This window comes from Haliotis rufescens, unplaced genomic scaffold, assembly GCF_023055435.1.
Source record: "Haliotis rufescens isolate VD_foot unplaced genomic scaffold, xgHalRufe1.0.p SCAF_88, whole genome shotgun sequence".
NCBI classification, from domain to species: domain Eukaryota; kingdom Metazoa; phylum Mollusca; class Gastropoda; order Lepetellida; family Haliotidae; genus Haliotis; species Haliotis rufescens.
In genome coordinates, this window is record NW_025964381.1 from 513,411 (window position 1) to 535,441 (window position 22,031).

The window sequence follows — 22,031 nt, forward strand, 5'->3', positions numbered from 1 at the left end:
TGTAGACACGGAGCCCAGCTTTGTAACACTCAACCGGAAGTTTATTGTCGGACATTATTTTTCGGAGAGAAGACGCTTCACCTTTTCTGTAGAATGACCAAGCGTAGCGTTTGATTTGTTATCGTGATTTGCGACAGAAATCTTGTATGATCGCAAAATTAAAGGAAAGGCACGAACAATAAACATAGCAGAGTATTAACGATGTCACAACCATCGCAATTCATCCAAGGTAGGCGAATTTTGCAAAGCTCACTTTGCTCATCTGTAACCAGCTGGAATGTCCCGTAATATTAGAGCTGCATCCCTTACTCAGTTTCAATAAATGCAGTTAATGTTTCTACCCTGAAAGAACTGACTCTAACGTTGTATTTGTGAAATAATAAACAAGAAAGCTGTATTTTTGGAAAACTGCATGCTACATGGCTACTTGGAAAAAAACCTCAAAAGAAGTTGAGAAAATGACTAGCATGCATTTGTTTTGTTTAATGTGATTGAACAGATGTCTTAAAATTGGACATCAACATCGTAAAAGTACAGGAAGATAGAATGGCATGCGGAAGGCTCACCAGGCTGTGTTTCCCTCTGTTACATGCCTCCAAACATGTAGTATTTTTCATTAACTTTGGTCCTTGAAAATGACTTTTACTACGGATGCTTTTATCATGTTTATAACAAGAATTTTTTGGGTCACTGTTATTGTTTTGGTTTATCAACCTAGTTAGCCAATCAAATGCCCCGGAATCACTTACAATATATTTATTGTGCAATTATACAATAAATGTAGTTTTATCCTGTTTACAATGAAGATTTTCTGAACTAATACATTGGGATAATGTCTCCTCCCAGGGATGATGGGACCAGTGAATATGGCCAACATGAATTCCTATGGGAATATGACCTCAGTGGGAGGAGGAAATAGACTTGACCCAGCAAACAACAACATGCCATTGAGCTTCAACACAGGGAAGAATAAACCACCAATGGCCAGAAGCAGTAATGAGTATGGGGAATCAAGTCGGCAAGGTAACCGCAACCTGTGTGAAGTTTCAGCACATTATCATGAAGACCATGTTTACGTGTCAAAGGATAACATTTTTTGAAGAATGTCAGGAATGTATGAATTGATTTTTAAATGATGGTATTAATGTTAAGCCTGTTGCATTGTTTGAGAGGCAGAAAGCAATGTAAAGTGTACTGTAATGTTTGTATTCAATTACACAACCATGCCTGTTAAATGTGAACCATAATAATTTTATTGATATGCTTAAAAAACTCAGATACATGATAATAGGGACACTTTGGAATCACTCTTGAGCAATAGAGCCTGGGTTTTGTAACTCCATATATACTCGGACCCCATGGTACCACGGCATTCATCGTATCGCGGCATTTGTGATTTACGATAGTTCACGCGGGACACACCCCTTAGCGGCTGTCTATTAATGCAAATCAGTAACCTCGAAGTGCTCACTTCGTAAACAATTTCAATTTCGTCGGAATGTTCCGTCTGCTGTAAGTAAGGAGTTATTAATCTGTTGATACATATTTCTGGCATCTGTTGTAATATTGCCTTACCCCCATCTATCAATGGCCAACGATATAACCCGCAGTTCCCCAAGTAAACTTTCTCTATCGACCTGAACTAGATCATCTGCATATTCATGGCGACTAATGAGGTAGCGGAAGTTACGTAGTCCGCACATTTTTCCCCGCTCTGTGCCCAGAAACTATTGGGATATCATAAAGGCCATAATGCCAAACTTAGAAATACGTTCTTCACTAGTAACCAAAAGATAAATACATACTTTGGGCATACTAGGAGTGCTTTTTATATATTTATTGTTGACTTTTAACATTTTTCAATTTTGTGACAAATTATTGCGATCTAATTTTTTTAAAACAATCTTAAAATATCATTTCTGATATTTTGATGTTGACTTATAAAAATATTTTTCTCTTACTTTTCGGGAAATATGCATTGAATACCTATTGCTGATAACACATTTAGAATTTTACTTGTGCTGTCTTTGCACTTGTCTGGACAAATCACTGATGTCTGGCAGTATCGTACCAAGTGATTGGTAGAATTATGTCCTCTTTTTGTCCAATTCGGACCTCCATACACAACTTTTCTCTGTACCGCGATACAATGGAGTTCTCTCCCTTGTCAAACAGAGCGAGAGGCCTGGCTTTTACTCGGAGCTACTAATGTAAATAATGAACTTTTATCAGTAAAATATGCATTTTTAGATCAAATAAATGACATCTGATATAGAGAACACGAATAATCATAACGGTTAGTGAGTTCATTTTGTTCCGTTTAGCGTACATGACAAGTATAGCGATACCCCGAGGTTGCAGGCTACATGATATAATCAATAACATTCAGGCTATTTTTAATATGTTAATCATGTTCTTACTGGCTGAAAAAAATGTGAAATACTTGATACTTTAGAAGTTTTTGAAGCTTTAAAAAAAGAAGTCTCTTTAGCTCCATTAAACGTTGCTATGTGTTGCTAAGCTCTACACATTTGTCTACAGTTATCCCTGACGAATCCCCCTCCAGCACAACAGAGGGCATGATGCAACAGCAGCAGCAGCAGCAGCAGCAGGGGAACATGTTGCAAGGCGGCAGTGACATGTACAACATGGGATACGGAGGACACATGGGATACGGTGGAGATCCCTCTATGATGATGATCGGCTCTATGATGAACCAGGTAGGGATCTGCTATGGGTGTTGAAGTTACTTGAACAAATGTGGTGCCATGAAATGTATCCCTGTGTGATGGGTTTTCGGACGCTTAAGAAACATCCGTAGATTTCTCGCTTATCACACAAACAACAGTAAAAACTTGTCACTCACTTAAAAAGACGTTTTTATTTTAAAATCAAGCAATCTTCTGAATAGTTTCTTGATAGGCATTGAGGAGTTGGAGTTCTAAGTAAGGATAAGATTTATGGATGAACAAGTTCTTTATTTACACTCGGGCATCGTTTCGGTGTAGGTTCTAAGACCATTATCAAGCTAGTGATTAGAGATTTTCCATAGCCCGTGTGAAGTACTGCTATGCAACCTTGGCCATTTATTCGACATTCTAGAATATTATTCTTTGTCAGTTTCAAATTCAATTCGAGAAATATATTTTCAATGAGTAGTATGGAATGGTACACCATTTTGAATATAGGTTGTTTGATGCATGTCATTGTATCCTATTTGCGTAGATCCATGCTTATAATGTCAATCCCTGGATTGTCTTTTCCAGACTCGATTATTTACAGACCATCATATCAGGGTTAGAAATTGGCACTAGTCCTATAGTCCTTGCCAACTGCCCAATGGTAAAGGTATCATAAGGACTAGTAGAAATTTGCCATTTTTAAGGGTTTTGCTATATGTTATCATTATAAGGACTAGTGGACGAAAACTATTACTTTCTAACGCTGCATATAGCTGGAATATTGCTGAGTGTGGCACTAAACAACAAACAAACAAACAAACAAAACATGATGTAGCCTGGTATTCCAGGAATCATACTTCCCGTTTCTTGTTGCAGTACGGCATGAACATGATGGGCCAAATGGGCCCCATGCCAAGTTACGCAGAGAGAGAAGTGATCACACTCAAGAGCTGTGTGCTGTACCCCCCTCCCCCAGGTAATCTCCAGCACCCAGTGTTGCTATGATACTCTGCCATTGAGACATGCCAATAGTCCAAAGCCTGAGTCTGCTCAAGTTACCTTTGGTCTACTAGTCTTAACTAAGACCCATATGTAACGATTGCGATTCACTGAAACAGACGAGGACAGTCAGGTTTGGTCTACTAGCCTTAACTAAGACCCATATGTAACGATTGCGATTCACTGAAACAGACGAGGACAGTCAGTTTTGGTCTACTAGCCTTAACTAAGACCCATATGTAACGATTGCGATTCACTGAAACAGACGAGGACAGTCAGGTTTGGTCTACTAGTCTTAACTAAGACCCATATGTAAAGATTGCGATTCAATGAAACAGACGAGGACAGTCAGATTTGGTCTACTAGTCTTAACTAAGACCCATATGTAACGATTGCTATTCACTGAAACAGACGAGGACAGTCAGGTATGGTCTACTAGTCTTAACTAAGACCTATATGTAAAGATTGCGATTCAATGAAACAGACGAGGACAGTCAGATTTGGTCTACTAGTCTTAACTAAGACCCATATGTAAAGATTGCGATTCAATGAAACAGACGAGGACAGTCAGGTATGGTCTACTAGCCTTACACTAAGACCCATATGTAAAGATTGCGATTCAATGAAACAGACGAGGACAGTCAGGTTTGGTCTACTAGTCTTAACTAAGACCCATATGTAACAATTGCGATTCACTGAAACAGACGAGGACAGTCAGGTTTGGTCTACTAGTCTTAACTAAGACCCATATGTAAAGATTGCGATTCAATGAAACAGACGAGGACAGTCAGGTATGGTCTACTAGTCTTAACTAAGACCCATATGTAAAGATTGCGATTCAATGAAACAGACGAGGACAGTCAGGTATGGTCTACTAGCCTTAACTAAGACCCATATGTAAAGATTGCGATTCAATGAAACAGACGAGGACAGTCAGATTTGGTCTACTAGTCTTAACTAAGACCCATATGTAAAGATTGCGATTCAATGAAACAGACGAGGACAGTCAGGTATGGTCTACTAGCCTTACACTAAGACCCATATGTAAAGATTGCGATTCAATGAAACAGACGAGGACAGTCAGATTTGGTCTACTAGTCTTAACTAAGACCCATATGTAAAGATTGCGATTCAATGAAACAGACGAGGACAGTCAGGTTTGGTCTACTAGTCTTAACTAAGACCCATATGTAAAGATTGCGATTCAATGAAACAGACGAGGACAGTCAGATTTGGTCTACTAGTCTTAACTAAGACCCATATGTAAAGATTGCGATTCAATGAAACAGACGACGGCAGTCAGATTTGGTCTACTAGTCTTAACTAAGACCCATATGTAAAGATTGCGATTCAATGAAACAGACGAGGACAGTCAGATTTGGTCTACTAGCCTTAACTAAGACCCATATGTAAAGATTGCGATTCACTGAAACATACGAGGACAGTCAGGTTTGCTCTACTAGCCTTAACTAAGACCCGTATGTAACGATTGCGATTCACTGAAACAGACGAGGACAGTCACTTGGGCCCAGTAGACCAAATCCATGCAGTGTGCTGTACAGAGTTCTAATCCTTGGTTTGCAAGCACCAGCCCACGCTAATCCTTTCACATAGACTGTTTGTGGCCAAATGTTTTGAGTTCACAAGCCCATACTTGGCTCTTTGCATAATTTTCAGTTGATTTCCATTCAGTGCCATCATATGGACTATTGATATTAGCTGCACTGTCTAGACTGAACAGAATTTATTAGACTGGCGCTTTGGACTAGTGGCTGAAGACACAGACTGTATTAAACTTGCATTCCTTGATAAAAGAGAAATACTGTTCAAGGCAGCATTAAGCCCAGTTCCTGGAATGAATCAATCTCATTTGACAATCTCTTTGACAAAATTTATATATATTATACAAAAACAACATTTAATAATAATATGAATATTTTGCATATCAATAATGTGCCAAATCCACACATGAAAGAGCTACATTAATACCCTGTTCAGTGTGCCCTTGATTTTCATTCTCAGCTCCCTGGGGAGTATACAACCCAACTTGCCTGAGAGGCGTCATTTACTGGTGGGCGATCAGGTATATGTTGAACATAGGTTGTAGAGGTCTAGTATATGTGATGATATTAAGCTATGGATTATTTATTGTTTGGGTCATATTTAATCTTTCACAGGTGCCCCTCCTCGGAGTGTGCGAGAGCGTCCACCCGGTTGCCGCACAGCTTTCATTGGCGGACTCCCTGAGAACACAACTGAAGAAATCCTGCAGGAAGTGTTTGAGAAGTGTGGCAACATCGTCAGCGTGCGACTCAGCAAGAAGAACTTCTCCCATATCAGATTCGAGTTTCATGACAGTGTTGAGAGGGCTCTCTTCATCTCAGGTAGACACCCCAGCCCTCACACGCACTAGTGTAGTGGAATAGGGGCTTAGTGGTTAAAGGGTTCGCTTGTCACGCCGAAGACCCTTGTTTAATTCCCGATATGGGTAAAATGTGTGAAGCCCATTTCTGGTGTCCCCCGCCGCGATATTGCTGGAATATTGCTAAAAGCGACGTAAAACCCTACTCACTCACTCACAGTAGTTGAATAGACCAACCTTGTGTCATTGGGCACTGCTGGGATGTCATGATAGTTAATATGATGTTGCATCGTTTGTTTGCTAATTAGGGAGGGTGAGGTGGCCTAGTGGTTCAAGTGTTCACTCGTCATGCTGAAGGCCTGGGTTTGATTTCCTTGTATGGGTATAATGTGTGACACCCATTTCGGGTGTCATTTGCCGTTAATGCTGGAATGATGCTAAAAGCGGTGTAAGTCCTCTCTCACGACCTCACAAAATCAGATATGTAAGGGCAGCATCATCATATAACATAGTAGAGCGTCCGCCTGGAGAGAGGAAGGTTTGGGGTTTGATCCCCGGCCGCGTCCTACCAATAGGTGTTAAAAGAGGGTACTTGTTGTTACCCTGCCCGGTTGTCGGCAATAGGGGAATAAAACAAGGACTTGTCGGCTCAGAAAAGGTATACTGTGTACCCTTCCGTGGTCTAGTGGTAGAGCGTCCGCCTGGAGAGAGGAAGGTTTGGGGTTTGAAATGCCGTGTCCTACCAATAGGTGTTAAAAGATGGTACTTGTTGTTACCCTGCCTGGTTGTTGGCAATAAGGGAATAAAACAAGGACTTGTTGGCTCAGAATCAGTATACTGTGTCCCCTTCCGTGGTCTAGTGGTAGAGCGTCCGCCTGGAGAGAGGAAGGTTTGGGGTTTGATCCCCAGCCGCGTCCTACCAATAGGTGTTAAAAGATGGTACTTGTTGTTACCCTGCCTGGTTGTTGGCAATAAGGGAATAAAACATGGACTTGTCAGCTCAGAATCAGTATACTGTGTCCCCTTCCGTGGTTTAGTGGTAGAGCGTCCGCCTGGAGAGAGGAAGGTTTGGGGTTTGATCCCCGGCCGCGTCCTACCAATAGGTGTTAAAAGAAGGTACTTGTTGTTACCCTGCCCGGTTGTCGGCAATAGGGGAATAAAACATGGACTTGTTGGCTCAGAAAAGGTATACTGTGTACCCTTCCGTGGTCTAGTGGTAGAGCGTCCGCCTGGAGAGAGGAAGGTTTGGGGTTTGAAATGCCGTGTCCTACCAATAGGTGTTAAAAGATGGTACTTGTTGTTACCCTGCCTGGTTGTTGGCAATAAGGGAATAAAACAAGGACTTGTTGGCTCAGAATCAGTATACTGTGTCCCCTTCCGTGGTCTAGTGGTAGAGCGTCCGCCTGGAGAGAGGAAGGTTTGGGGTTTGATCCCCAGCCGCGTCCTACCATAGGTGTTAAAAGATGGTACTTGTTGTTACCCTGCCTGGTTGTCGGCAATAAGGGAATAAAACAAGGACTTGTCGGCTCAGAAACGGTATACTGTGTCCCCTTCCGTGGTCTAGTGGTAGAGCGTCCGTCTGGAGAGAGGAAGGTTTGGGGTTTGATCCCCAGCCGCGTCCTACCATAGGTGTTAAAAGATGGTACTTGTTATTACCCTGCCTGACATTCTGCATAAAGGCTGAAACAAGGACTGAGTCAGTGTACTGTGTCTGAGTGGGGTATTCATGTTAAACAATCAGTACAGGCACCCACACACACACATACACACAGGCAGGCACGTTGCTACATAAGTCAAAAAGTCTTGGACGCGACGTTAAACCCCATTTCACCTCACCTGTAGGAAAAGAGGAAATGCTGCTATCAAATATTGGTTAACTATATGAATAAGAATCTGTTTTTGGTATTTATGTTGAAATTTTTGTTTGTGTGGAATAAACATCCATTGATTGACGTAATGAGCATCGATCCACGCAATTGGGATACGGTGACATGCATCAACCAAGTCAGCTAGCCTGTCCACCTGCTCTTGTTGGTTTCCCTTATGACGAACATGGGTTGCTGAAGACCAATTCTAACCCAGATTTGCATGGAAATATTGTAATCTTGAAAATTGTTCTTGTTCAGGTTATCGAATGAAGATCGACAACGAGGACGACAAGGCCAACACCGGCCGGATCCACGTGGACTACGCACTGGCCCGAGACGACCAGTACGAGTGGGAGTGTCAGCAGCGTGCTCTGGCCAGGGAGATGCGGCACCAGCAGCGCATCGAGGAGGATCTCATGAGGCCACCCAGTCCTCCCCCTCCCATCGTCTTCTCCGAACACGAGGCTATGTCCCTCACTGAAAAACTGAAAAGTAAGTTTGTTGTAGCTGTCTGTTCTCTGTTGCTGAGCTCCATTATTGATCCCAGGGGTGTCTTGGGGCCACTCGGGGGGCAGGGAAAGTGAGGGGCAGCTAGGGGACAGTGGTAGCTAGGGGGGCTGGGGAAGGAGCAGCTAGAGGGCTGGGGAAGGAGCAGCAAGGGGGCAGGGGAAGAAGCAGCTAGGGGGGCAGGGAAAGAAGCAGCTAGGGGGCAGGGGAAGGAGCAGCTAGGGGGGCAGGGAAAGAAGCAGCTAGGGGGGCAGGGAAAGAAGCAGCTAGGGGGCAGGGGAAGGAGCAGCTAGGGGGCAGGTGAAGGAGCAGCTAGGGGTGTCGGGGAAGGAGCAGTTAGGGGGCTGGGGAAGGAGCAGTTAGGGGGCTGGGGAAGGAGCAGCAAGGGGGGCAGGGGAAGGAGCAGCTAGGGGGCTGGGGAAGGAGCAGCAAGGGGGGCAGGGGAAGGAGCAGCTAGGGGGCTGGGGAAGGAGCAACTAGAGGGGCAGGGGAAGGAGCAGCTAGGGGGGCAGGGGAAGGAGCAGCTAGAGGGCTGGGGAAGGAGCAGCTAGGGGGCTGGGGAAGGAGCAGCAAGGGGGCAGGGGAAGGAGCAGTTAGGGGGGCAGGGGAAGGAGCAACTAGAGGGGCAGGGGAAGGAGCAGCTAGGGGGGCAGGGGAAGGAGCAGCTAGAGGGCTGGGGAAGGAGCAGCTAGGGGGCTGGGGAAGGAGCAGCAAGGGGGGCAGGGGAAGGAGCAGCTAGGGGTTCAGGGGAAGGAGCAGCTAGGGGTTCAGGGGAAAAAGCAGCTAGGGGGCAGGGGAAGGAGCAGCTAGAGGGCAGGGGAAGAAGCAGCTAGAGGGCAGGGGAAAAAACAGCTAGGGGGCAGGGGAAGGAGCAGCTAGAGGGCAGGGGAAGAAGCAGCTAGGGGGCAGGGGAAGGAGCAGCTAGGGGGGCAGGGGAAGGAGCAGTTAGGGGGGCAGGGGAAGGAACAGCTAGGGGGCAGGGGAAGGAGCAGCTAGGGGGGCAGGGGAAGGAGCAGCTAGAGGGCTGGGGAAGGAGCAGCTAGAGGGGCTGGGGAAGGAGCAGCTAGGGGGCAGGGGAAGAAGCAGCTAGGGGGCTGGGGAAGGAGCAGTTAGGGGGGCAGGGGAAGGAGCAGCTAGAGGGCTGGGGAAGGAGCAGCTAGGGGGGCAGGGGAAGGAGCAGTTAGGGGGGCAGGGGAAGGAGCAGCTAGAGGGCTGGGGAAGGAGCAGCTAGGGGGGCAGGGGAAGGAGCAGCTAGGGGGCAGGGGAAGGAGCAGCTAGGGGGCTGGGGAAGGAGCAGCTAGGGGTGTCGGGGAAGGAGCAGTTAGGGGGCTGGGGAAGGAGCAGCTAGGGGTGTCGGGGAAGGAGCAGTTAGGGGGCTGGGGAAGGAGCAGCAAGGGGGGCAGGGGAAGGAGCAGCTAGGGGGCCTGGGGAAGGAGCAGTTAGGGGGGCAGGGGAAGGAGCAGCTAGGGGGCTGGGAAAGGAGCAGCTAGGGGTGTCGGGGAAGGAGCAGCTAGGGGGCAGGGGAAGGAGCAGCTAGGGGGCAGGTGAAGGAGCAGCTAGGGGTGTCGGGGAAGGAGCAGTTAGGGGGCTGGGGTAGGAGCAGTTAGGGGGCTGGGGAAGGAGCAGCAAGGGGGGCAGGGGAAGGAGCAGCTAGGGGGCTGGGGAAGGAGCAGCAAGGGGGGCAGGGGAAGGAGCAGCTAGGGGGCTGGGGAAGGAGCAACTAGAGGGGCAGGGGAAGGAGCAGCTAGGGGGGCAGGGGAAGGAGCAGCTAGAGGGCTGGGGAAGGAGCAGCTAGGGGGCTGGGGAAGGAGCAGCAAGGGGGCAGGGGAAGGAGCAGTTAGGGGGGCAGGGGAAGGAGCAACTAGAGGGGCAGGGGAAGGAGCAGCTAGGGGGGCAGGGGAAGGAGCAGCTAGAGGGCTGGGGAAGGAGCAGCTAGGGGGCTGGGGAAGGAGCAGCAAGGGGGGCAGGGGAAGGAGCAGCTAGGGGTTCAGGGGAAGGAGCAGCTAGGGGTTCAGGGGAAAAAGCAGCTAGGGGGCAGGGGAAGGAGCAGCTAGAGGGCAGGGGAAGAAGCAGCTAGAGGGCAGGGGAAAAAACAGCTAGGGGGCAGGGGAAGGAGCAGCTAGAGGGCAGGGGAAGAAGCAGCTAGGGGGCAGGGGAAGGAGCAGCTAGGGGGGCAGGGGAAGGAGCAGTTAGGGGGGCAGGGGAAGGAACAGCTAGGGGGCAGGGGAAGGAGCAGCTAGGGGGGCAGGGGAAGGAGCAGCTAGAGGGCTGGGGAAGGAGCAGCTAGAGGGGCTGGGGAAGGAGCAGCTAGGGGGCAGGGGAAGAAGCAGCTAGGGGGCTAGGGAAGGAGCAGTTAGGGGGGCAGGGGAAGGAGCAGCTAGAGGGCTGGGGAAGGAGCAGCTAGGGGGGCAGGGGAAGGAGCAGTTAGGGGGGCAGGGGAAGGAGCAGCTAGAGGGCTGGGGAAGGAGCAGCTAGGGGGGCAGGGGAAGGAGCAGCTAGGGGGCAGGGGAAGGAGCAGCTAGGGGGCTGGGGAAGGAGCAGCTAGGGGTGTCGGGGAAGGAGCAGTTAGGGGGCTGGGGAAGGAGCAGCTAGGGGTGTCGGGGAAGGAGCAGTTAGGGGGCTGGGGAAGGAGCAGTTAGGGGGCTGGGGAAGGAGCAGCAAGGGGGGCAGGGGAAGGAGCAGCTAGGGGGGCTGGGGAAGGAGCAGTTAGGGGGGCAGGGGAAGGAGCAGCTAGGGGGCTGGGGAAGGAGCAGCTAGGGGTGTCGGGGAAGGAGCAGTTAGGGGGCAGGGGAAGGAGCAGCAAGGGGGGCAGGGGAAGGGGCAGCTAGGGGGCTGGGGAAGGAGCAACTAGAGGGGCAGGGGAAGGAGCAGCTAGGGGGGCAGGGGAAGGAGCAGCTAGAGGGCTGGGGAAGGAGCAGCTAGGGGGCTGGGGAAGGAGCAGCAAGGGGGCAGGGGAAGGAGCAGCAAGGGGGCAGGGGAAGGAGCTGTTAGGGGGGCAGGGGAAGGAGCAACTAGAGGGGCAGGGGAAGGAGCAGCTAGGGGGGCAGGGGAAGGAGCAGCTAGAGGGCTGGGGAAGGAGCAGCTAGGGGGCTGGGGAAGGAGCAGCAAGGGGGGCAGGGGAAGGAGCAGCTAGGGGTTCAGGGGAAGGAGCAGCTAGGGGTTCAGGGGAAAAAGCAGCTAGGGGGCAGGGGAAGGAGCAGCTAGAGGGCAGGGGAAGAAGCAGCTAGAGGGCAGGGGAAAAAACAGCTAGGGGGCAGGGGAAGGAGCAGCTAGAGGGCAGGGGAAGAAGCAGCTAGGGGGGCAGGGGAAGGAGCAGCTAGGGGTTCAGGGGAAGAAGCAGCAAGGGGGCAGGGGAAGGAGCAGCTAGGGGGGCAGGGGAAGGAGCAGCTAGGGGTTCAGGGGAAGGAGGAGCTAGGGGGGCAGGCGAAAAAGCAGCTAGGGGTTTAGGGGAAGGAGCAGTTAGGGGGCTGGGGAAGGAGCAGCTAGGGGGGCAGGGGAAGGAGCAGCTAGAGGGCAGGGGAAAAAGCAGCTAGGGGGGCAGGGGAAAAAGCAGCTAGGGGTCTGGGGAAGGAGCAGCAAGGGGGCAGGGGAAGGAGCAACTAGGGGGCAGGGGAAGGAGGAGCTAGGGGGCAGGGGAAGGAGGAGCTAGGGGGGCAGGCGAAGGAGGAGCTAGGGGGGCATGGAAAGAAGCTGCTAGGGGGCAGGGGAAGGAGCAGCTAGGGGGCAGGGGAAGGAGGAGCTAGGGGGGCAGGGGAAGGAGGAGCTAGGGGGGCAGGGAAAGAAGCAGCTAGGGGGCAGGGGAAGGAGGAGCTAGGGGGGCAGGGAAGGAGGAGCTAGGGGGGCAGGGGAAGGAGGAGCTAGGGGTGCAGGGGAAGGAGGAGCTAGGGGGCAGGGGAAGGAGGAGCTAGGGGGCAGGGGAAGAAGCAGCTAGGGGGCAGGGGAAGGAGCAGCTAGGGGGCAGGGGAAGGAGCAGCTAGGCGGGCAGGGGAAGGAGGAGCTAGGGGGGCAGGGGAAGAAGCAGCTAGGGGGCAGGGGAAGGAGCAGCTAGGCGGGCAGGGGAAGGAGGAGCTAGGGGGCAGGGGAAGGAGGAGCTGGCGGGCAGGGGAAGGAGGAGCTAGGGGGCAGGGGAAGGAGCAGCTAGGGGGCAGGGGAAGGAGGAGCTAGGGGGCAGGGGAAGGAGCAGCTAGGCGGGCAGGGGAAGGAGGAGCTAGGGGGCAGGGGAAGGAGGAGCTGGCGGGCAGGGGAAGGAGGAGCTAGGGGGCAGGGGAAGGAGCAGCTAGGGGGCAGGGGAAGGAGGAGCTAGGGGGCAGGGGAAGGAGCAGCTAGGCGGGCAGGGGAAGGAGGAGCTAGGGGGCTGGGGAAGGAGCAGCTAGGGGGCAGGGGAAGGAGGGGCAGGGGAAGGAGCAGCTAGGGAGGCAGGGGAAGGTGCAGCTACATCTTCCCGAGGAAAGGGAGATAACTGACTATAAGAGTCCAGTTTCCACCCTTGCCGAACTTGGCTGGAATTTCTGGGCTCGATTGTAGTTCCACTGGTCTCTATTACGAGTTATGGCCCTTCTATGTCCCTCCTCTTTACCAATCAGATTCCATCTCTGATATGACTTGTATTTGCTTTAAACGGAATGGCGATGCCCAGTGAAGACGATCTGATCGATGATCAATATTGTTATTGTAATAAAATGGGTCTTCCTTCTCAAAGTGAATCCGTTCAAGTGAGCACCTTGATTAAAAACTTAAACATAAAAGTTTTTAATTATCTGTTGATGATATGTTGATGGTACACATGCTTTGAAAATCCTGCAATCGTCCGAAATCTGCACAGCAGTTTACGAACCGGATATTGAATTCGTACGCAATTTGGATTGGACTATGCATAGATTTGTTAGTTTGTTAACTCCCTTGCCTTGGAAAGATGAGGCAGCTGGGTGTAGTAAGAGCAGCTGGGGGTAGTAAGAGCAGCTGGGTGTAGTAAGAGCAGCTGGGTGTAGTAAGAGCAGCTAGGTGTAGTAAGAGCAGCTGGGTGTAGTAAGAGCAGCTGGGGGTTGTAAGAGCAGTTGGGGGTAGTAAGAGCAGCTGGGTGTAGTAAGAGCAGCTGGGTGTAGTAAGAGCAGCTGGGTGTAGTAAGAGCAGCTGGGTGTAGTAAGAGCAGCTGGGGGTTGTAAGAGCAGCTGGGTGTAGTAAGAGCAGCTGGGTGTAGTAAGAGCAGCTGGGGGTAGTAAGAGCAGCTGGGTGTAGTAAGAGCAGCTGGGGGTTGTAAGAGCAGCTGGGTGTAGTAAGAGCAGCTGGGTGTAGTAAGAGCGGCTGGGGATAGTAAGAGCAGCTGGGTGTAGTAAGAGCAGCTGGGTGTAGTAAGAGCAGCTGGGGGTAGTAAGAGCAGCTGGGTGTAGTAAGAGCAGCTGGGGGTAGTAAGAGCAGCTGGGTGTAGTAAGAGAGGCTGGGTGTAGTAAGAGCAGCTGGGTGTAGTAAGAGCAGCTGGGTGTAGTAAGAGCAGCTGGGGTAGTAAGAGCAGCTGGGTGTAGTAAGAGCAGCTGGGTGTAGTAAGAGCAGCTGGGTGTAGTAAGAGCGGCTGGGTGTAGTAAGAGCGGCTGGGTGTAGTAAGAGCGGCTGGGGATAGTAAGAGAGGCTGGGTGTAGTAAGAGCGGCTGGGGATAGTAAGAGCAGCTGGGTGTAGTAAGAGCAGCTAGGGGTTGTAAGAGCAGCTGGGTGTAGTAAGAGCAGCTGGGTGTAGTAAGAGCAGCTGGGTGTAGTAAGAGCAGCTGGGTGTAGTAAGAGCAGCTGGGTGTAGTAAGAGCGGCTGGGGATAGTAAGAGAGGCTGGGTGTAGTAAGAGCAGCTAGGGGTTGTAAGAGCAGCTGGGGGTAGTAAGAGCAGCTGGGTGTAGTAAGAGCAGCTGGGTGTAGTAAGAGCAGCTAGGGGTTGTAAGAGCAGCTGGGTGTAGTAAGAGCAGCTGGGTGTAGTAAGAGCAGCTGGGTGTAGTAAGAGCAGCTGGGTGTAGTAAGAGCAGCTGGGTGTAGTAAGAGAGGCTGGGTGTAGTAAGAGCAGCTAGGGGTTGTAAGAGCAGCTGGGGGTAGTAAGAGCAGCTGGGTGTAGTAAGAGCAGCTGGGGGTAGTAAGAGCGGCTGGGGGTTGTAAGAGCAGCTGGGTGTAGTAAGAGCAGCTGGGTGTAGTAAGAGCAGCTGGGTGTAGTAAGAGCAGCTGGGGGTTGTAAGAGCAGCTTGGTGTAGTAAGAGCAGCTGGGGGTAGTAAGAGAGGCTGGGGGTAGTAAGAGCAGCTGGGTGTAGTAAGAGCAGCTGGGTGTAGTAAGAGCAGCTGGGGGTAGTAAGAGCAGCTTGGGGTAGTAAGAGAGGCTGGGGGTAGTAAGAGCAGCTGGGTGTAGTAAGAGCAGCTGGGTGTAGTAAGAGAGGCTGGGGGTAGTAAGAGCAGCTAGGGGTTGTAAGAGCAGCTGGGTGTAGTAAGAGCAGCTGGGTGTAGTAAGAGCAGCTGGGTGTAGTAAGAGCAGCTAGGGGTTGTAAGAGCAGCTTGGTGTAGTAAGAGAGGCTGGGAGTAGTAAGAGCAGCTGGGGGTAGTAAGAGCAGCTGGGGGTAGTAAGAGAGGCTGGGGGTAGTAAGAGCAGCTGGGGATAGTAAGAGCAGCTGGGTGTAGTAAGAGCAGCTGGGGATAGTAAGAGCAGCTGGGGATAGTAAGAGCAGCTGGGGGTAGTAAGAGAGGCTGGGGGTAGTAAGAGCAGCTGGGGGTAGTAAGAGAGGCTGGGGGTAGTAAGAGCAGCTGGGGATAGTAAGAGCAGCTGGGTGTAGTAAGAGCAGCTGGGAGTAGTAAGAGGAGCTGGGGGTAGTAAGAGCAGCTGGGTGTAGTAAGAGCAGCTGGGGGTAGTAAGAGCAGCTGGGTGTAGTAAGAGCAGCTGGGGGTAGTAAGAGCAGCTGGGTGTAGTAAGAGCAGCTGGGGGTAGTAAGAGCAGCTGGGGATAGTAAGAGCAGCTGGGTGTAGTAAGAGCAGCTGGGAGTAGTAAAAGCAGCTGGGGGTAGTAAGAGCAGCTGGGTGTAGTAAGAGCAGCTGGGGGTAGTAAGAGCAGCTGGGGATAGTAAGAGCAGCTGGGGGTAGTAAGAGAGGCTGGGGGTAGTAAGAGCAGCTGGGGTTAGCGGGTTGGTTACAGAGGCCTCTCTCTTTGTAATTTAGAGTGTGGTTCTGGAATTGTAATTTCCAGAAAAATCCGACCAGGATGACATTGTACGGCATGAAATTTGAGAATAGGCCAATCTAATCTACTGTTTGCTGTCTTTGGAAATAAATGTTTTGTTTTGAATATTTAGCAATGGCATATATTACTCCTAACATTGCCTAAGGGTAGAATGTGTGTAATAACTTCCCAATATTTGCAGACATACATTTTAGCGATTCTCAATGCTGATTGGGGTCATAATACGTCACAGTTCTTCATTGTTGAGAAAAATATGATATGATGTCATCCATTGTTTGTGACGTGACAAATTTATTATAATACGTCATCTGAACAATAGGCTGCCTTCAGATAAGTTTCTTCTGTAGGGTGGACATGTCATACGGTTTCCTTCGTTTTTTCTATTAAAATGTCGATGAGTAATATATAGGGTTACCTACTCTAGAATGACAGAGTTTCTGTGCTCAAGAGAATGAATACTGGAAGTCCCTTGCCAAAGACTCAGGATAAACACCATTCATTCAATCAGGACCCATGAAGGTCCGGGTAGAATAGGTCTTCAGCAACCCATGCTTGTCATAAAGGGCGACTATGCTTGCCGTAAGAGGTGACTAATATGATTGGGTGGTCAGACTCGTTGACTTGGTTGATGCATTTCATCAATCCCAATTGCGTGGATCGATGTTCATGATGTCAATCACTGGATTTTCTGGTCCAGGCTGGATCATTTACTTTGCTGAGTGCAGCGTTTAACAACAAACAAACAAACAAACGAACAATACAAACATTCAATCGGAACAGATAATCCGCACTTCCTCATAGCTCTTTGGTTATTCACTAAATCTTCCAGAAAGTTTTGAATGCTGTGATTTGATTTAGAATCAAATTTTGTCAATCCACTTGCTGTTTAGAAACAATTAAATTATATATCAATCATGGTTTTAAATTACACCCAACTTTTTCATTGGTATTTTTGTCTCGCTTGTGTAAAGGTGATGACGATTTCATGAATGCGGCTGAGATTCTGATTTCGTGGATGGAGAAGGGAGACTGCAATCGCCGCACCAACGCATCCTTCTACAGCATGATCCAGTGCATCAACTCCCACGTGCGTCGACTGCTGATGGAGAAGCAGCAGAACGAGGAGGAGGTGCAGCGTGTCAAGCAGCAGTCAATGTTCCGCTTCCAGGACATCATCAGACAATGTGAGTACTCTGTCTGCAGACTCTCTCCGCTCACAGACAATGTGAGTACTCTCTCCGCTCACAGACAAGTATTCCTTGTCCTCATTAACACACCTGCATTGGGGCCCCACCTGTGTCAGTGGTCACCCGGTTTGACCGTCATGCAGATGCCGGAGTCCAGGTCTCCACAATTCTCCACTGGCTACATTTTGTGACAGGTGCTCTATTAGGCACAGCAGTTTGTATTGTACTTTGTGTTCATTGGACCTCTGTATTTTGATCTCAGTGTTTGCAGGTGGGGGTGCAAAACATGGCCATGCTTTGTTCTATACAAGATTAAACAATTCATGTTTTAATTATAAAGCACAATGCATATCTCTTGGATTTCTCGGAAGAATTTTCCATGTAAGTTCAGCATCACAGCTCAAGTTTATAATTTTTGAGTGGATGCATCCAATGAAACAAGTAACAAGTTGTTGTGGCCTTGGTGTCCCTGGCTGGCTGGGGCTGTCACATCAGGCCTTGGTGTCCCTGGCTGCCTGGGGTGTCCCATCAGTCCTTGGTGTCCCTGGCTGCCTGGGGTGTCACATCAGTCCTTGGTGTCCCTGGCTGCCTGGGGTGTCCCATCAGTCGTATGTGTCCCTGGCTGGCTGGGGCTGTCACATCAGTCCTTGGTGTCCCTGGCTGCCTGGGGTGTCACATCAGTCGTATGTGTCCCTGGCTGGCTGGGGCTGTCACATCAGTCCTTGGTGTCCCTGGCTGGCTGGGGCTGTCACATCAGTCCTTGGTGTCCCTGGCTGCCTGGGGCTGTCACATCAGTCGTATGTGTCCCTGGCTGGCTAGGGCTGTCACATCTGTCGTATGTGTCCCTGGCTGGCTGGGGCTGTCACATCTGTCGTATGTGTCCCTGGCTGCCTGGGGCTGTCACATCAGTCCTTGGTGTCCCTGGCTGCCTGGGGCTGTCACATCTGTCGTATGTGTCCCTGGCTGCCTGGGGTGTCCCATCAGTCGTATGTGTCCCTGGCTGCCTGGGGTTGTCACATCAGTCCTTGGTGTCCCTGGCTGGCTGGGGCTGTCACATCAGTCCTTGGTGTCCTTGGCTGGCTGGGGCTGTCACATCAGTCCTTGGTGTCCCTGGCTGGCTGGGGCTGTCACATCAGTCCTTGGTGTCCCTGGCTGGCTGGGGCTGTCACATCAGTCCTTGGTGTCCCTGGCTGGCTGGGGCTGTCACATCAGTCCTTGGTGTCCCTGGCTGGCTGGGGCTGTCACATCAGTCCTTGGTGTCCCTGGCTGGCTGGGGCTGTCACATCAGTCCTTGGTGTCCCTGGCTGGCTGGGGCTGTCACATCTGTCGTATGTGTCCCTGGCTGCCTGGGGCTGTCACATCAGTCGTATGTGTCCCTGGCTGGCTGGGGCTGTCACATCAGTCCTTGGTGTCCCTGGCTGGCTGGGGCTGTCACATCAGTCCTTGGTGTCCCTGGCTGGCTGGGGCTGTCACATCTGTCGTATGTGTCCCTGGCTGGCTGGGGCTGTCACATCTGTCGTATGTGTCCCTGGCTGGCTGGGGCTGTCACATCTGTCGTATGTGTACAGTAGGTAAATGTGCATGAAACATATAGGCAAACATGGAGGGACTACAACATGAGGATAGCACACTAGCCACAATGATAATGGGAGATGTGACGTGAGAATGTTTCTTGCAGGCAGTGAGTATGTTCAGTCCTTGTGCTGTTATCCCACCGAAATTTTGAAAATCTTAGCTTTCACAACAATTATTTGATAATCATTTCTTCATTTCTAATGTTGAAAATTGTGTGTAATTGTTTTTACAAGTCTGTTATTCATGCTAATTTAATACTGTTTCATGTGGAGACATGAAGCCATAGTTTAACATGATTAATAAACTTTAAAAAAAATTACAAATAAATTTTAGTGTTAGATTTCTATTAAATGATTACTGTTAATGTTGGTGAGAAAAATATTGACAAAGGGAGATAATTATGTTTGTGACATTGAGACCTCCCTGTCAATGTTCCTTGTAAAATGGCTGCAGGTAGCATGACTCAGTCCAGACCTGTAGGGAGAGGTAGGTGGCAGATGGCAGGCTTCATTGTACACGTCTAGTACGAGTAATGGCTGTATTGTTAAACATACATGTGTACATTCATCCAACGCATATTGTAATTTGGCAGATGTAAATGTTACATAGGTTCTTCCGATGTTCCCTGAGAAACAGGTGCAGCAATTCATGACAAGAGTTGCAGCCCTTAGCTGGGTCAGGATCTGGCGGTTGATGGTTCAAATCCCTGATTTTCCCAGATTATGATCCTTGGCAGCCCAATACAGTGCTGACAGCCCAGTACAGTGCTGACAGCCCAATACAGTGCTGACAGCCAAATACAGTGCTGACAGCCCAATACAGTGCTGACAGCCCAATACAGTGCTGACAGCCCAATACAGTGCTGACAGCCCAATACAGTGCTGACAGCCCAATACAGTGCTGACAGCTTGCCTATAACGGGTCTGCAGCATGTGCTGAGTTGAGCTGACATGGTGAGAACTGAAATACTGTTGCACCCAGCATAGACCCACTCTCTCACTCACTCTGATGTTGTGTAACAGGTAAATGGTTACAGTACTAAGGCAGACAGCTGTTTGAAATATTCTGGTACCCTTGTGTTTCTTGTGTCTAATGAGTTTCTGAAATTTTTTTATAAAGAAAAATAATTGATAAAAATAATTGATAAAAATAATTGATACGTAAACATAAATTTACGTAGAAATGACAGGTAATAATTAACATAAGGCTAATACGTCATGTTATGGCTGGTTGTGCAGTTTGTAAATATTGTCTAAAACATTCTCTGAAAACCAGAAGAGATATGTGAGAAATACAAGGCACCAGATGTTCAACAGTGATGCAAGTAAGTCCAGTTCTGGCAAGTGGAGGATGGAAGTCATGGGTGTGGATGCAAGGAGGTCAGAGAAATGGCTGACTGTTAGATTAACTTGTCATTTTGAACCCCTGATCTTATGGATATGGTGATCAAGGCTTCTGTTGGTATTGTTCTGGAAGCATAGCCACTAGGTTTATCTTAGAAATAGAATCCCACAGTCAGGGGTGTGGAAAATGAATGCTCGACTTGTCCAACTAGTTTTGTGAGATCGCTTGAGAAAGGAGAAATCAACTCAGTGAGCTGCAGACAACCTTTAGATTTAGAAGACGTTTAGTCAGTTTTGATAAGATATTCATAACAATTTTGAAATATAGCTTTGAAAAAGTTTAAACATCACTATGGCTAGTTGCGCAACATTTTGTTAGAAGTCATGGCAGATCGCACCGGTTGCTCAAACATATAGATTTCGTCCATCTCATTAAAATCAGATCTAAGTTCTCACTATCGCTAAACAAAGATCTGAAGACATCCCATTACGGGTCACGTCAGAACGACCTTTCATCCAACCAATGAGAGCGTCACTTATCAGATCATGAAAGTGACAGTCGGAATGTGTTTTCTAATCATGCAACCACAAAATATTTAACACGGGGTATTCCGAACGACAGTTATGGGTTTTATGATTATATCCATACAATCTAGGCCATCTATATGCCATTCCAAAATGTTCTTCTTATCAATTTTTTTTTTTTTTTAAATATACGTCAAAATATTTTTAGAAGCGTAGTTGCCAGTTTGAAACTAGTGTCGTAAAACTCGAAAAAGCTGCCTTCTTATTGGCTTATGTCGATTTCTTGTCACTCATTGCATTGGTCGGTCAAAATTCGCGAAAGGTCGTTCTGACGTGACCCGTAATGGGATGTCCTCAGATCTTTATTTAGCGGTAGCGAAAACTAAGATATGATTTTAATGAGATTGTGATTTCGTTTGATGACATGCAATGAATAATTGTATTATTTGTATTGGGAAAAGCCATGGAGATACAAATACTGATCAACGTCAAATCAAAGATTGCAGGTTGTAATAATTGTTATCAAATTTGGAAATTTGGACAAGAAAATCCTGTTCACTTGTCAAGGGACAAGATGACAAGTTTGATATTTCCACACCCCTGCCAGTACTCAATGCATTGGATCTGTGAACATGCATCACCTACTCGTCTTCCTGCCAGACCGATGTGTTCAGGCAGGAATATTGCTAACTGTGGCATAAAACAGTATTCACTCATTTCCTGTGGAACACTAGGAGCAGGACGTCAAAGGTAAGTAGCCTAATATGAGACCTGTGAAGATCCGGGGTAGAATAGGTCTTCAGCAACAACACCTGCTGGCTGTAAGAGGTGACCATGCTTGTCGTAAGAGTCGACTAACGGGATCGGGTGGTCAGGCTTGCTGACTTGGTTGATGCATGTCATCGTATCCCAATTGCGTAGATCGATGTTCATGATGTCAATCACTGGATTGTCTGGTCCAGCCTCGATTATTTACAGACCGCTGTCATATAACTGGAATATTGCCGAGTGCGGCGTTAAACAACAAACAAACAAACACTAACATGAGTTGATGCCGGGTTAGAATGTTCCTGAGCTGCCTGAGCCAGTCGTATGAGGCGACTATGGATCGGGTGGTCAGACACGGTGACTTCGTCAATTGTGTACACCAACATTGCTGATAAAATCAGTCACTGAATTACCTCAGACTTGATTATTTACAGTCCACTGTCATATAGCTGCAATATTGCTGCGTGCGGCATTAAAGAACAAACGAAACAAGCAGTGCATGAAAAAAACAGAAGTACTCCTAGATAGCGTCACTATTATTCTACAATCCGTTTACCTGAAGCTTAGCTTAGAACAATGCTAACAGCACAGCCTTGTCCATCACCCTACAAATGGTACATCAGTATAATGCTCCGAGCCATGTCCACGGCCATGACTTCCACCATCCTCTGCCTGCGTGTGCTGCCGTGGTGAGTAATCGAGTAAGCTGGGACGTTGGTATGTATCTAACCCCGGACACCCTGTTTCTTCAAGTTGATCAGATAGTGCGGGTATTTAGCACTGCCACCAAACAGCGAGCATGGGATCACTTCACCAAGGCTCAACGCAAGAACATTGACGTCTGGTGCAAGCAAGCAGAGGTTAGTAACACAGACAGCAGCAAGGGTTGTGTCAAAACGTCCTAGAAGCTGCAGATTTGGGGTAATTTACCTGACCATTTCCTGAAGCAAGTTTGGTTATTGGTTTTTGAAGTGTGTATCTATAAGAATTGACTTCGAAAAGTTTTTGCGATTAGGGTGTTAC

General features: G+C 48.8%; 1 protein-coding gene across 2 annotated transcripts in view; it reads left to right on the forward strand.

Annotated features, from left to right (window-relative positions):
• The first annotated feature begins 35 nt into the window (after positions 1-35).
• The window catches only part of LOC124114569 (ecto-NOX disulfide-thiol exchanger 2-like), a 41,114-nt gene continuing 19,118 nt past the window's right edge, over positions 36-22,031 (forward strand). For both annotated transcript variants that reach the window (XM_046475187.2, XM_046475188.2), the window contains exons 1-8: positions 36-229; positions 847-1,023; positions 2,542-2,720; positions 3,558-3,657; positions 5,858-6,064; positions 8,169-8,402; positions 16,582-16,794; positions 21,762-21,868. In XM_046475187.2, the coding sequence (XP_046331143.2) occupies positions 202-229; positions 847-1,023; positions 2,542-2,720; positions 3,558-3,657; positions 5,858-6,064; positions 8,169-8,402; positions 16,582-16,794; positions 21,762-21,868 (1,245 nt within the window). In that variant the 5' untranslated portion in view covers positions 36-201. The remainder of the gene's footprint in view (positions 230-846; positions 1,024-2,541; positions 2,721-3,557; positions 3,658-5,857; positions 6,065-8,168; positions 8,403-16,581; positions 16,795-21,761; positions 21,869-22,031) is intronic.